Raw genomic sequence first — 14521 nt, forward strand, 5'->3', positions numbered from 1 at the left:
GTAAGCATGGGCACGTAGACAATGCAGATGGTAGGGGGGCACAACAGGATAGTACATAGAACTCATGGACATGGAGACTTGGAGCATGACTCAGAATTGCTCCCCTTCCTTAGGGTCTTGCTCCCTCCCCTACCAGTGCCAAATTACCAATTAGGCAAATAAGGCACGTGCCTTAGGGCTAGCCAAAAAATCCAGGCCACAAAAAAAAATAAAGTAAAAACAATTGATCATTACCGCGGGCTGAGAAGACTTTCCAAGCCTCACTCTCTCTCAGTGTAATGTTTCAAATGCTGCACACTGCTGCACTTCCTCATACATTTCCAAACAGAAAGTAGCACTCCGAATTTACTTATCTCTTAATTTCTACGAACTGCTATAGGGAACCCTCTTTTTCACAACTAAAGAGAATTAAAGATGTTAAATGAACAACAATGGGCCAACAACGTCTTGGTATACTGGCACTTCTCTGCATTGAAAGTGATTTAAGGCCCATTTACATGGGATGAAGGTCGGGCAAACGCTGCCCGATACACGTCCTCGCATGTACTTACTCCTGTGGTGTACAGTAGCAAATATCGCTGGCTCTCTGTCAGAGCGGCCAGCAGGGGGCCTGGGAGACTGCAGGAGAATTTTACTTCTATGCCCCTCTCCATTCACTTAACACAGTACTGAACGGCTGCTGTTTACACTGAACAATCATTATTCAGCTCATCATCCATCGTTTATGCAGCCTTAACCCCTTAGTGACGGAGCTTTTTTGCTTTTTTCCATTTTTGTTTTTTCCTACTCCCTTTTAAAAAATCGTAGCTCCTTTATTTATCCATCGACGTCGCTGTATGAGGGCTTGTTTTTTGCGGGATGAGTTGTATTTTTCAATGGCACTATTTATTGTACCATATAATTTACTGAAAAATTTTTAAAAAATTCTTAGCGGAGAGAAATGGAAAAAAAACGACATTCCACCATCTTTCGGTGCGTCCTGTTTCTACAGCACACAAATTGCAACAAAAACGACCTGATATTTTTATTCTATGGGTCAGTACGATTGCTACGATACCAAACTTGTATAGTATTTTTTTCGCTGTAGTACTTTTATTTTTTAAAGATATTTAATTTTTTTCAATTATTTTCTGCGGTCGTTTTGTGCGCGCAATACCTTTTTTATTTTTTTGTCGACGTAGTTGAGCAAGGGCTCATTTTTTGCGGGATGTCCTGAAGTTTCTATAGTATCAATTTGGAATACATACGACTTTTTGATCGCTTTTTATTGTGTTTTTTCTGAGAGACAGGGTAACTAAAAAAGTGTATTTCTGGCGTTCTTTATTTATTTTTTCAGACGACGTTCACCGTGCAGGAAAAATAATGCACTACTTTGATAGATCGGACTTTTACGGACGCGGCGATATCAAATACATATTTTTTATTTTATGATTTAGATTTTTTAATAATAGATATGGCAAAAGGGGGGTGATTTAAACTTTTATAACTTTTTTTTTTTTTTAACAATTAAAAAAACTTTATTGATTATTTTTTTTACATTACTTTGAAGTCCCCCTGGGGGACTTTAACATGCGATGCTTTGATCGCTCCTGCAGTATGACGTAATGCTATAGCATTACGTCATACTGCTTTTTTACAGGCAGTCTTTCAAGCCACCCTGTGTGGATGGCTTGATAGGCAGTCTGCTAAGGCAGCCCTGGGGCCATTCATTAGGCCCCCGGCTGCCATGACACCTGCACGGCTCCCCCGATCAGCGTTCGGGGCATTTAAAGGGTTAATAGCCGCGATCGGCCGAGTGCAGCTATTGCCCGCGGGTGTCAGCTGTAATAAACAGCTGATGCCCGCGCTGTATGGAGGGAGATAGCGGCGCTACCTCCCTCCATACATGTCCTGCAACAGCAGGACTTAGTTTTACGATAGGGCTGTCACTAAGGGGTTAATGATGAAAGATGAGCTGAACGCTGATCGTCCAGTGTAAACAGGGGCCGTTCAGTATTGAACGGCTGCTATTTAAGTGAATGGAGAGGGGCGGGGTAGAGCAAGGAAAGAAATCTTCTGCAGCTGCCCCACTGTGAGCCAACAATACTCGCTCCTGTGCAGCCTGCATGGGATCGAGTACATGCGAGGACGAGTATCAGGCATCGCTTGCCCGACATTTGTCCCGTTTAAATGGGACTTTAATCTGTCTCTGTCCCCCACCAGCCAAAAAAACCCCAGCTTTTATAGCACAGTGGGTTTAGATACAGCGACTTCTCTCTAGTATACCCCTATACAATGAAGCCACCATTTAATAGCTCTAAGCAATGATAATGCAGTTAAAGAGACTGTCACCATCTCTGAGGGTAGCACTAGGTAGTCACACTGATTGAAGCGATATGTCTGCTTTGGGGATCTGTTCAGTAGGTTTGGAAATACTTACACTTTATCAATAGCAGCACCCACATAGAAGACAACTTAAAGAGCTGCCGCTAGACCAACCCACCCATCCTCCAGTCACTAATGGACAGCTATCTGCCTATTATTATGCATAGTGAGAGAGTAGCCAATCATTGGCTGGAAGGCAGGCTGGGTGTAGCTAGTGTGCAGCTCATGCGTATGCAGAACTAGATCTGTTTGTGGATGCTACTAACAAAATGCACGTTTTTCTAAAATCACTGCAAGATACACACAGCAGACATATCACTGCACCCAGTGTTACAGGCACTACCTTATGCTGGTCTCAGTGAAGACTGCAAGAAGATGATGACTGATTTCTTTTAAGTCCAGTGATTACAGGTGACATCTAGTTGGCATCATCTGTTTTTCTTCTCTATCTGGCGCAGAGCGCCTTGATGGCTTCTTCCAAACATGACTCATCTCTGCACACTCACCCCATCCTGCCCCTTCCCTAATGCCCCCTCTCAGTACCTCCACAATAGTGCCCCTTCTGTGGCTCCACAAAGTAATAATTTGCCCGCAGTGCCCTTTTGTTGCCTCACTTGCTCCCACTATTTCCCCATGTAATAGACTTAATAGTGCTCTTTATCACTAACACACTAACCTGTGCTCCGTACAGAGCATAACTTGACTTCTCTCCCATCTTGGACACACTGTACTCAGAGCAAGAGTGTCAAGCAAGTCCTGTGTGAGTGGTGAATATGGTTATTGCCACTGCTGGGCACTGTTACTGGAGGCAGGGGGAATCCTGACATATAGCATGCCTCTACTGATGGCAGGACAGTCCATAGGACTTTGCTGTGGAATTTAGATGGGTGGGAGGCATGAGACTGTTGCAGAGTAACACACATTTTTGAAGGTGCACATCAAATGTAAGTCTCAAATGCTGTGTGAACAGAGACTTTAAATACAAACTGTACAGTGAAATGTCATGTGCATTAGTGGTGGACGGTCTGGAAGAAGCAAAAGCCTGAGGCCATGCAAGTCCGCATCTGTGTAGCCCCCAGAAGGTTTGCTGGAAAGGAGATGATGCAGGCAGCTTATCCCTCTCAAACCCCTAGCTTCCTGGTGGCGTCAAGGTACAATAATACCACTTATCAATACTGTAATATGGAGTGTAATACGCCAAACACAAGCTCCACTCTTCTCTGATCAGTCCTATATAAGTTCCACTGCTGGAGGAGAAAATACTCTCCCAAGTCATTGATGATGTGATGCTTGACGCTCACTGGTAGATATAATGTCCACCACCGAGACAGTTTTGTATAATAAAGAAAAAAAAATCTGATCTCTGCTTCTACTCTACATATATAAAGCGGCCCATACACTGGAGCTTCCAGATTATCGTCTCAAGACATTGGCAATTCCTGGAAAATTGTTCAGGTCAAATGACAGATATGCACCCTATTGATAAAAGCCCAAGTCACAGATTTAAAAAAAAGAGACACCATCCAGGCACAGATGAAGACAGAATACCCACCTAGGTCACAGATCAAGACAGAAGTCCCACCCAGTTCACAGATCAAAACCAGCCCCTCCTAGGCTACAGATCAACACAGAAGACCCATCCAAATCATAGATCAAAGCAGAAGGCCCTCCCAGATCACCAATCAAAACAAAGACCATAGCAGGTAATAGATCAAGACAGAAGCCCCTCCCAGGTCATGGATCAAGGTAGAAGCTATATGGGCTGGTATTGGTAGTGCGCTACTTGGCAGTGGCCAGAGATGATGCAGATTTAGATGAGCAATGAGGGCAATGAGTCACTACAGCCTCTGTGTGACATCAAAGCAGGAGGCTCTAATGGTAGTTAGTCATTGGTTTAGATGAGACTACAAAAAAAGACAATTTGTAAGTAAGTGTACACAGTGAATTTGGTCACAAGAAGGGTTGCATGACCGAAGGTCGCAGCGTAGCCCAACAGTGTTCTAATGTAATAGAAGTGAATGCGAGTCACGTTGCAACTGACAAGTAGCCATGACTGCGACCAGCAGATTGCAAGAAATCCAGCTTCACTGAACTTCTTGCGTTTTGCGGCTTCTGCTTCTATTAGATTAGGAGATCACAGGGCTACACTGCCATCTTTGGCAGCCCAAGTTGGTGTATAGCCCTAGCCTAGGGACTGAATACGAGTCTTGGGCACAACTCACAGTGGACAGCACATGGATTCATGTCCTTGTGTTGCCTGATTCCCGCAAGCAGAGGACATTGCATGTCTGATTCTGGTCCGTAATAAAACATGCTGAGGTTTTTTTCACACAGACCACCAGTCCTTCTGAAAAAACACCCATCCTGATAGCTTAATTGCCTATAATGGGTCCATGTGCTGTCCATGAAATAGATGGACAGCACGCGGACAGCATATACACTATGTTGACAAAAGTATTGAGACCCCCAGCAATCCTGTGTTGTCAGGTGAAGAGGATATGCAAATTGGATGTGTGAGCATTAGGTATAAGGAGAGAATCACACATCATATCCCAATACAGAAACCATCAGATGCCCCCAGGTGTAGAGCCGACAACGGGGTCTGGTGGTGAGATGTCACCAACCAATCAGTACAGGACATCGTAGTGCTTTTGGACCTTCCAAAGTCCACTGTTGGCCATGTTATTGGGAGATGAAAGCCATGTGGTGTGTGCGGTGCAGCCACGTTCAGGTAGACCTCATAGACTCACAGAACGTGGACAACAAAGCCTTGTACCAGCTGTGAGGGCATCACACACATCATTTGCCCTTGTCAGGAGGTCTCACAGGCCGCTGGAACATCTATTAGCACCAGAACCATCCGTAGGGAACTGCATGTGAAGGGTTACCATGGATGAGCGGCTGCACACAACATCACAGCAGTGAATGCACAACGACGCCTGCGATGGTGCTCGGAGTATCGGACTGTAAGTGGAAGTAGTTGTTGTGGACGGCTGAATCACAGTACACCATCTTCCGATCAAATAGCCACACTTGGGTGTGCCGGTCGCTTGTAGAGCGGTTTCTATGTGACTGCATCGTCCCAACAGTGAAGTTTGGAGGAGGTTCTGTTATGGTGTGGTGGTGTTTCTGCTGGGAAGGACTAGTCCCATTGGTTATATTGAAGTCCACCCCAAACCCAGCGGGTAAGGAGACATTCCTAACAATGGGGCATCACCTACCCTGTAGCAATATTTTGGTGCAGCTCCCTGTCTCTACCAACATGACGAGCACCATGTCATAGAGCACACCGTTGCAGCGTCCGAGGAACGGGCCCTCAGCCTAGGAGACAGCGGAGTAGAGTTTGGGCCTTGTTATGGGGCTCTACCATCTCCCACCCTGTGGGCTCTTTCACACAAGCGTATATTGGCTGCCGTTTTCACGGTCGGCTGATAAACGCTACAATCTGATGCATTGGATTCCAATGCATCAGATCACATGGCTGTATTCCCGCGGCGTAAAAGCGCTCAGCTGGGCCAATATAGCACCGGGCGCTTTTAGGCCGGGCCGCAAAGATAGTCCTGGAACTATCTTTCCGGCTAGAATACGTCGGCTGCTGCATAGGCTCCTATGGGAGCCTATGATAATAGGCGGAGAAGGGAGGTGGAAGAAAGTTTAGCAGCGTGACTGCTAAACTCCCTTCCCCTTCTCTCCTCCCCTCCGGCTGTTTGCAATGGAAGGGGTCTAATTGGGGTGGAGCTTAGTGCAGCCCCTCCCATTGCTGGCTGCAGACAAGGGGGAAGGTGCTTAGTTCCGCCCCCATCCTGCCCACTCCCATTGCAAGCAGCCGGAGGGAAGGAGAGAGGAGGTGAGCCGGCGAGGGGGAGGGAAGGGGAGGCAATGGCATTGTGGCCTTGGCGTATATGTGCCGGGCCCGTACCGTCTGAACGGGCGCACAAACATTAGATTTGTGTGCCCGATCACGTGTATTTACGGTGCTGGTGCACGCATGTAAAAACGCCTACGCTCATGGGAAAGAGCCCTGAGGTTAGCACGGGACCAGTCCCAGTAACTGTGGGTAGGCCTTTACGAGGGTAACCCACTATGCGGTTTACATTGGCGATCTGTTGTCATGGGTGACGCCACCGTTCCTTCCTCTGTGGCGAATCCGGATGATGCAATAAATGGTCCACACACACAGGGAACGTTAAATAGCAAAGCCGAGAACGGTCAGCAGTGGTTGTTTACTTGTAGAAACTTACAGTTCAATCAAAGTATAAGGCCGCCTGCAGACGAGTGGGTCGGATCCGGCGGCGAGAATTCTCGCCGCGGGACCCGACCCGAGCGTCTGCAGAGACAAGCGCGTACTCACCCGCGCCCGGCTCTTTCATGTGCCGGCTGCCGGGCAGCCGGCGCATGCGCAGACCGGAGCCGGCGGCCGGGTGAGTGACGTTTCTGTGCGTGGCTCTGCGAGCCCCACACAAAAATAAAACACGCCGCGGTTTGTTTGCCGTGCGAGATTTCGCGCGGCCAAACCGCGGCCGTCTGCATAGGAGTGCGTATTGTAATGCACTCCTATGCAGGCTTTTAGTGGCGGAAATCCCACGGGACATCCCGCCGCGGGATTTCCGCCCATGTGCAAACGGCCTTAGGCTCCCTGTTCACGGCCGTGACGGAATATCGCTAGCGATATTCCGCCACGGGGGACGAGGGTGAGCACTGACAGGTCTCAGCGGTGAGCCTATCTAACAGATAGGCTCACCGCTGAGAATTGCAGCAAATCATGGCATGCCGCAATTTAGATCCCGTGAGCGGAGAATTGCTATGATTCTCCGCGCATGGATGCCGACGCTGTGCTTTCTATGGCAACGCTATGGAAAGCTTTAGACAGCGTGATATCGCCAGCGAATCATCACCCATGGACATGCAGCCGAACTCACGCCAGCAAGACATTTGGAGGAAACAACAGGTTCACAGAGAAATCTACAGTCCCAGTTATCTGCAGGGCTCCGTGACTTATACGAATGCCTATTTCTCTCTCCAGTTCTCTAGCGGTCAGCACTCATGTTTGGCATACACTCCACACTTCCAATGGCTGGGTCACTTTCTCTCTCTCAGTTCCTCAGTGGGTTAATAACACCACTGGCATTTCCTGGGTTAAATGGGCCCAGGGAGGGTTGGGGGTGTTTTTTAGCCTCCTCCATTCTGGCCCACACAAAACTGAAGGTGTCTGTGTTAGTTCCTTGCCAGGCTAGGACTAGAACCAGAGGACCCCGAACTAAGGCTGGATTCACACGAACGTATGTCGGCTCTGTTTTCACGCCGAGCCGATATACGTCATCTCTCTCTGCAGGGGGGGAGGCTGGAAGAGCCAGGAGCAGTGCTCTGAGCTCCCGCCCCCTCTCTGCCTTCTCTCCGCCCCTCTGCACTATTTGCAATAGGAAAAGGCAGGGCGGGGGTGGGGCTAATTTGTGTAACTTAGCCCCACACCTGTCCCGCCTCCTTTCATTGCAAATAGTGCAGAGGGGCGGAGAGGGGGTGGAGAGGAGGCGGAGAGGGGGCGGGAGCTCAGTTGCTGCTCCTGGCTCTTCCATCCTCCCCCCCTCTGCAGATGAGGACTACGTATATCGGCTCGGCGTGAAAACCGGGCCGATATACGTTCATGTGAATCCAGCCTAAGGCCTTGCATCCACATATATATCACATGCTCACGCAGACAACAAGATACATTTCCCAGACATTCTCACATACCAGACAGTTAACCCATTCAGTGCTGCAGAACTGCAATACATATCATCTTCATGCAACATGAAAGACTCTGACAACATGAAGCACGAGACAAATGCACTCATACACTATAGAGGGGCCCCATGATTCCAGGCCACTACACAGTGTTGAGGCTTGGTTTGAGGCGCAGAACATTTGCAAACTTCATTGACCAGCCCAAAGTCCAGATCTCACTGCCATTGATCATCCTTGAGAGTAACTACCGCTTCTAAACATGGCCATCATCCACCCCACATCACTATCTGAAGCTCTCATTGAGGAATGGAGACAAATTCCTCTGCACATCTATGGGAATTTGGTGGAAAGCAGCCTAAGGGCTTATTCAGATGACCGTATATCGGCCAGGTATTCACGCCGACCGGTATACGGCGTCTCTCTCTGCAGGGGAAGGAGGCTGGAAGAGCCAAGAGCAGTGCTCTGAGCTCCCGCCCCCTCTCTGCCTCTTCTCCACTCCCTCTCCGCCCCTCTGCACTATTTACAATGAGAGGAGGTGGGATGGGGGCGGGGCTAAGTTCAGAGCATTAGCTCCACCTCCCCTCATTGCAAATAGTGCAGGGGGGGAGTTGGCGGATAGGGGGTGGAAGCTCTGAGCACTGCTCCTAGCTCTTCCAGCCTCCTCCCCCTGCAGAGAGGGACACCGTATATCGGCCAGTGTGAATACGCGTCCGATATACGGTCGTCTGAATAAGCCCAAAGTGTGACTACTCACTAGCATTTTTTTTTCGCTGCGAATTGGCTGCATTTTTTTTCCAATTGTCAACGGGACTTTCTAATGTTAAAAACGCAACATTGCAATGCGTCGCGTTGCGTTTTTAACCTTTTCCAATCCACTGTCTGACGACTTCCTACATTCTGATTGAAGCCTGTGCAGCTCTGATGTCGGAAGACGTCCGGCAGGGTATTCTTACTGTATATTACTGGCTGTTCTGTTGTCGGGGGCCTCTTCAGCATGTCACATACTGCTGTACTGCCTCTAGCCAGCAGATGGCGCCATTGTATAATGGCAGAAAGAAAAAGCCCCCTAGGAAACCCTGAATCCGAAATTGGACTGGAAAGGGTTAACATTAGGAAATCCCATTGACAATTGGAAAAAACAATCGCGGCCAATTCGCAGCGGAAAAAAACCCACTAGTGGGTAATCAAGGTTACTGCAGTCATTGAGGCCAAAAGTGGCTCAACACCAGATTGAAAATGTGAATAAAATCGAATTTCATCACATTCTATGTCCCAATACTTTTGTCAACATAGTGTATATTTGAGCAGCTGGGTTTTTGGTACAGGCCTGCTTCAATATTTTAAGTTTCAGGCGTGGCAGTACATCCCTTATCCTTCTCTGACTGAGTTTAGGTGTGGCAGGGCACTCCCCTCCTCCTCTGATTGGCTGAGGCCCACTATATATAAAGGCTGAGCAACAGCTGCTGCTGTACAGTCTGACTCTGTAGCAGAAGCACCATGGCAGCTGACGTGAGTGTGTGGCTCTGGGCTTTGTTCGGGGTGGGGGTAGTGGGTAAAATAATTGTGGCTGCAGCTCCTGTTTTCTTCATCTACCTTCTCCTTTCCATCTGGTTATATTATGTTTTGGAGAGTTTCTAAGTGGTGGGTGGCTGTTATAACGGTTCTCCTCTGGTGCGCCCCAGCGATGGAGTTGCAGCTGATTAACTCCTTATTGTCTTTTACTGTAAAACTGCAAAGACTGATCAGCTTGTAGTGTTTTAACTCCTTGCAGAACTTTTTTTTTTTTCTTTCTTCTCTGCCTGTATAATGAAAGTTCCGTAAAACTTTCTGCAGTTTTTCACTGGAGGCTTTTGTCTGACTTCATTGTCACAATACTGTTGGGTCATCTGTGATTTGTCGTGGCTTTTTTTTTTTTTTTTTCTCCCCCTTTCCCCCTCCGGAGGGAGATCTGCTGTGGTTTCTACTGCATGTGAGTCAGTTGTGCGTTGTCGCTCTATATTTAGACTCCTCATATGATTGTGTTAACTCTTTGCTCTGTTCATCTCTTGTGTCTGCTGCCTCCATGTATAGGGTGTGGTCCTGACCAACCTCAACCTGAAACCAGGCCACTGCGTGGAAGTCAAGGGCTTCATTCCCCCGGACTGTAAAGGGTAATATTATATGTTCTACTACTGCCAAAAAATGTCCAGTGTCTCCAAATGGAAATTGTGATCTCACTGTGCGGTGGGTGTGATTGTGCTGCCAATGGTAGTGGGCTAGAGAAAAGCTTTTCCTAAGACCTCCTAACTTGGGGAAAACTTGGAGAAAGAGTGCTTGGCTAGATTAACCCTGAACTGTTGCAGATGGAGGGAAGACAAGCTAGGCAGCAGTGCTATAACCATACGAGGTGACGAAATCCTCGTACAGATAAGCAGCGACAGTCTGCAAAGGCGGCAAAGTGCACTGAAGTCAGTCAAGAAGACGCATCTTGTCATAGTAAAATAGCGATGAATTGCTCCTTGACACCACTTGTTCCAATTACTCCCCACTCTGCAAACAAAACATCAGATATGTTAACATTGCCTTTTTTTTTTCTGTAAACCCACAACCAGAGCCCTCATAGGAGTTGTCGGGCTGCGATAATGCACTTCGGGTTGTTGGCAGATCCAAGAACGTTGTGTCCGGCTAGCTTAACAATTAGTATCCTTGTAGAGAGAGAATCGCTCACTGCACTTGGCAAATATCCCAGAAATGCTCCTTTTTGGGCAGTCTTCAACATATTGTCACTATTATGGGGGGAAAAAGGCATCTTAACCCTTTAATGACCAATTTCTCAAATTTTCCTTTTCATGCCTGGTTTTCAAAAATTATAACTTGCTTTTTCTTGGTCGACAACTACATTGTGACTTGTCACGGGACAAGCTGTTCAGTAGTTCTACTTAGGGCTAACGTCCATGGGCAGTGAAAGTTGATGGCCTTTCATTCTACCGTGTGCACTAGAGTGTGGACACTGTTTAAAAAATAAATCATATATATATGACTCACTGACTCCCTGACCTCCAACTTCCCGATGTCGTAGAAACATGAAATTTGGCACACGTATAGATTATCTCCAAAATAGGAAAAGTAATTGGGTCCCAACTCGATTATTTAATTCTATGCACAAAAGAATTAGTGTCCAAATTTTATGTGCGGAATGTAATTTTTTTCACTTTCCGGTGTCATAGAAACGAGAAATTTGGCACGAGCATTGATTATGTCATAAATAGGAAAGGTTCATGGGTCCCAACTCTATTATTCAATTCTAGCGCAAAAGAATTGTGTGACTTTTTTTTACTTTCACATTCATATAGAAACGTGGTTACATAAGCAACCATTGCTGCACAAAAAAAACATGCACTCAGAAGTAGTGAATACGCAGCATTTTACGTATTTACCTGTGCACGAGCCCTCAAAGGGAATGTGTCATCAGAAAATGATCGTGTGTGTTGTACATGCAATAGGCTGCACTTGTCTAAATAAACCCTTAAGCCCCATTTAGATAGGACGAATGTTGAGCTAACTATGCCCAACACTCGTCACACGGGAGCTACAATCACTGGCTCACTCACAAAGCGGCTGGAAGGGGGGGGGGGGGCTGCTGCAAGAGATTTCTCTCCTCTTGCTCCTCCACCCCTCTATTGACTTTACATAGCAGCCATTCAGTACCCCCCTTCCCCACCGCTGGTCGCTTTGTGAGTGAGCCAGCGATGGTAGCTCCTGTGTGACGAGAGTTGGGCATCGTTTGCTCGACATTTGTCCTATCTAAATGAGGCCTAAGGGCTTATTCAGACAAATGCACTTGTGCAGCAAGATTTGCATGCACAATATGCAATGAATAGAACCCACTGATTAAGAAAAAAAAATTGCAGTGTTCTATTTTCCTGTGTACTGTGCACTAACATGGCACATATGAAACTAACTTCACTTTATTGTAATAAACAAGGGCGTGGTGGTGGTGGTGGTGGTGGTGGTGGTGGTGGGTTTGCAGGTGAAAACACACATGATGTGCGCATATAGAATACAGTAAAACGCACAAGTGCGTGAAAAAACATAATGCACAAACTCGTACATAAATGCACTTAGTTGGAAGCGGAACTAAGGCCAGTGTCACATGGCATAAGTGGATTTGTGTGATTGGTGTTGCATGTTTGCACGTACCTATATGTGTTTTACTGTATTTGTACACAAAATAAACCCGCGAGCATGCTCCTTGAGTGTGATGGACAACTAAGTTAGTGCAATATGTGCGTTTTTGTTTTGTTTTTTTTCTCGCACAAATGCACTGGTAAATGGAGAATGCAGTCTTGTTAGTTTCGCACAAATGCAATCCATGCACAAAATACGCTTGTGTGGCCAAACCCACTAGAATCAATGGGTTTTATCCCCTGCTGACTGCGCACACAATACTGCGCAAATACACCCGCGTGACACAGGCCTTGGGGGGACTTTACAGAGTGAGAAGCTGTCTGCTGAGTAAACTGAGTTTGCTCATTCGCTCAGTTGGTCAGGTTAAACACAGAAATAAATTATATAACTTTATTTATTGTAACAGGATGGCTTGGCTCACTATACCGGTGAATGTGAACTGGTGTTTAAAGCAAATGAGCCAAGAAATCTTATGCGCAGATAAAATTAACAGTAAGCAAACATTATTATTCATCCTTCAATCGTTGGCAGTGTTCAAATTTTTTTTCTTGGCCTATTAAGCCCTGCCACAGGTAGAGCTTAATCAGCCGCAATACTTGGGTGCCTTTACTAGGCTCCAGGCTGACTTGCGACTCCATCGGTACCCCAGTTATGTTGCAGGGAGTCAAATGGTGAGCTGCCCCTCCGTCTGGCTGCTTAGATGCTCAGTCAACTTGTGGCATCTAGACAGTTAATGTCAGCAATTGGAGATGGCACCCATTGCTGCTACAGGTGGGTGTTAGGTGTCAAATGGCTGACTCCTGCCAGTTATGAAGCAGACTTGGCTCTTGAGCCTGCTCCATATATGACCCACCATGCATTTTTCAGTGGGTTGTCATTGAGGTTAAATGGGGAGTCAGTTGGTGACACATGGAAAGGTTGGAATGATGGGGTCTCAGCTGGGTAGTATATGGTCTTCGTGATTAGAGATCTGGAGTGCTGATCATACACATCCAGTCACAAGTTGCAAATTTGTTTTTTCAGCTTTGCTGTAAATTTGGGAGAGAACGCCAACAGCTACATCCTCCACTTAAATGCTCGTTTTGACCTTCATGGAGATATCCAAAAGATAGTCTGCAATTCCAAGGATGCTGATGGCTGGGGAGCAGAACAGAGAGAGAATGCCTTTCCCTTCCAGCAGGGAGCAGAAACCATGGTAAGGGCAAGTTCTTCTTGGGGAGATTTCATGGGCATCCTATGAGGTGGCTGCTGGTTTAGGGGCAGGTAGAGCTCATATTGGTTGATGACTCTATTGCAAAGGGGACTTGAGGCTGTATCTCATGGCTGACTTATCTTACTGTCTTCACAGATGTGCTTTGAGTACCAGCCGGACAACATTACAGTAAAGCTGTCATCAGGAGAACAGTTTTCATTCCCTGTCCGTAAGCCTCTGTCCTCAATCTCCTTCATGTCCCTGGAGGGTATTCAGTTCAAGTCCATCTCAACGGAGTAGCTGCTTTGTCCACCCGGATGTACCAAGCTTTCCGTCGGCCACATACATGCATGATCCAGTCACAGCACTTTCTCACAAGGCAGCATTATGTTGGTAATATCCCAGTTACTCCTTCCCCCAGCGGCTCAGTACCACCAATTATTACTCTGAAGCACTTGGTTGAGTTCCAGTATGAACAACTGCTGCATTCCCTTCCCTCCAAACCCAAGGAAATTGGCTTTAAGGCTCCATTCACACCACCTTCAAAGTATCCTGTGATGTATACCACTATAGCCATGCAGTAACTCTGCTATAGGCTACAATGCAGTCTAATGCTCTTTGCTATACAGTAAAAATAGCATTGGCACATAGTATCTTGAGGGAGGCTAAAAGGACATTCTTCTAGCCTCTGTCAAGTGAATGGGGGGGCTCTGGCTACTCAGCGTATGTGCTGAACACTATGTAAATGTAGCCTTGCTTACACAGCCGATATTCTTGGGTGAGTTTTGTGTATTTACATGGCCACTTATCTATCTCGCAGTAAGAGAAAAATCTCAGCAGGTCTTATTTTCATGCCAGAATAGAACTTGCATTGTGCGGTCTCCCATGGAGCACATCGTGAGGTGTGCTGTGAGTTACGCCTGAAAACGCTTTGCTGTTGGCCATGTAAATTAGGCCACAGAGGGAGACTAGCCCCTGTCCCAAGTGGGTTCATGACCTACTGTGAGTCAGATGTTCTGTGTATGTTGCATGTGACTTGGATAATAAAGGCCTCCAATCATGTATCTCAGCAGATGC

General features: G+C 46.9%; 1 protein-coding gene across 1 annotated transcript; it reads left to right on the forward strand.

Moving 5' to 3' along the window:
• The first annotated feature begins 9517 nt into the window (after window positions 1-9517).
• Window positions 9518-14513, forward strand: LGALS1 (galectin 1). The gene is made up of 4 exons (XM_066596820.1): window positions 9518-9594; window positions 10156-10235; window positions 13276-13447; window positions 13601-14513. The coding sequence occupies exons 1-4, from the start codon at window positions 9583-9585 to the stop codon at window positions 13742-13744; spliced, it is 408 nt and encodes a 135-aa protein (XP_066452917.1). The 5' UTR covers window positions 9518-9582; the 3' UTR covers window positions 13745-14513.
• The last annotated feature ends 8 nt before the right edge of the window (window positions 14514-14521 follow it).

Source organism: Eleutherodactylus coqui, chromosome 3, assembly GCF_035609145.1.
Source record: "Eleutherodactylus coqui strain aEleCoq1 chromosome 3, aEleCoq1.hap1, whole genome shotgun sequence".
Lineage (NCBI taxonomy): Eukaryota > Metazoa > Chordata > Amphibia > Anura > Eleutherodactylidae > Eleutherodactylus > Eleutherodactylus coqui.

What these genes read in the sequence shown, in the direction of transcription:
- LGALS1 (XM_066596820.1), top strand. An exon ending in ATTCCCCCGGACTGTAAAGG is followed by an intron (nt 10,236 to 13,275) that starts GTAATATTATAT and finishes TTGTTTTTTCAG; the next exon opens with CTTTGCTGTAAATTTGGGAG. An exon ending in AGCAGGGAGCAGAAACCATG is followed by an intron (nt 13,448 to 13,600) that starts GTAAGGGCAAGT and finishes CTGTCTTCACAG; the next exon opens with ATGTGCTTTGAGTACCAGCC.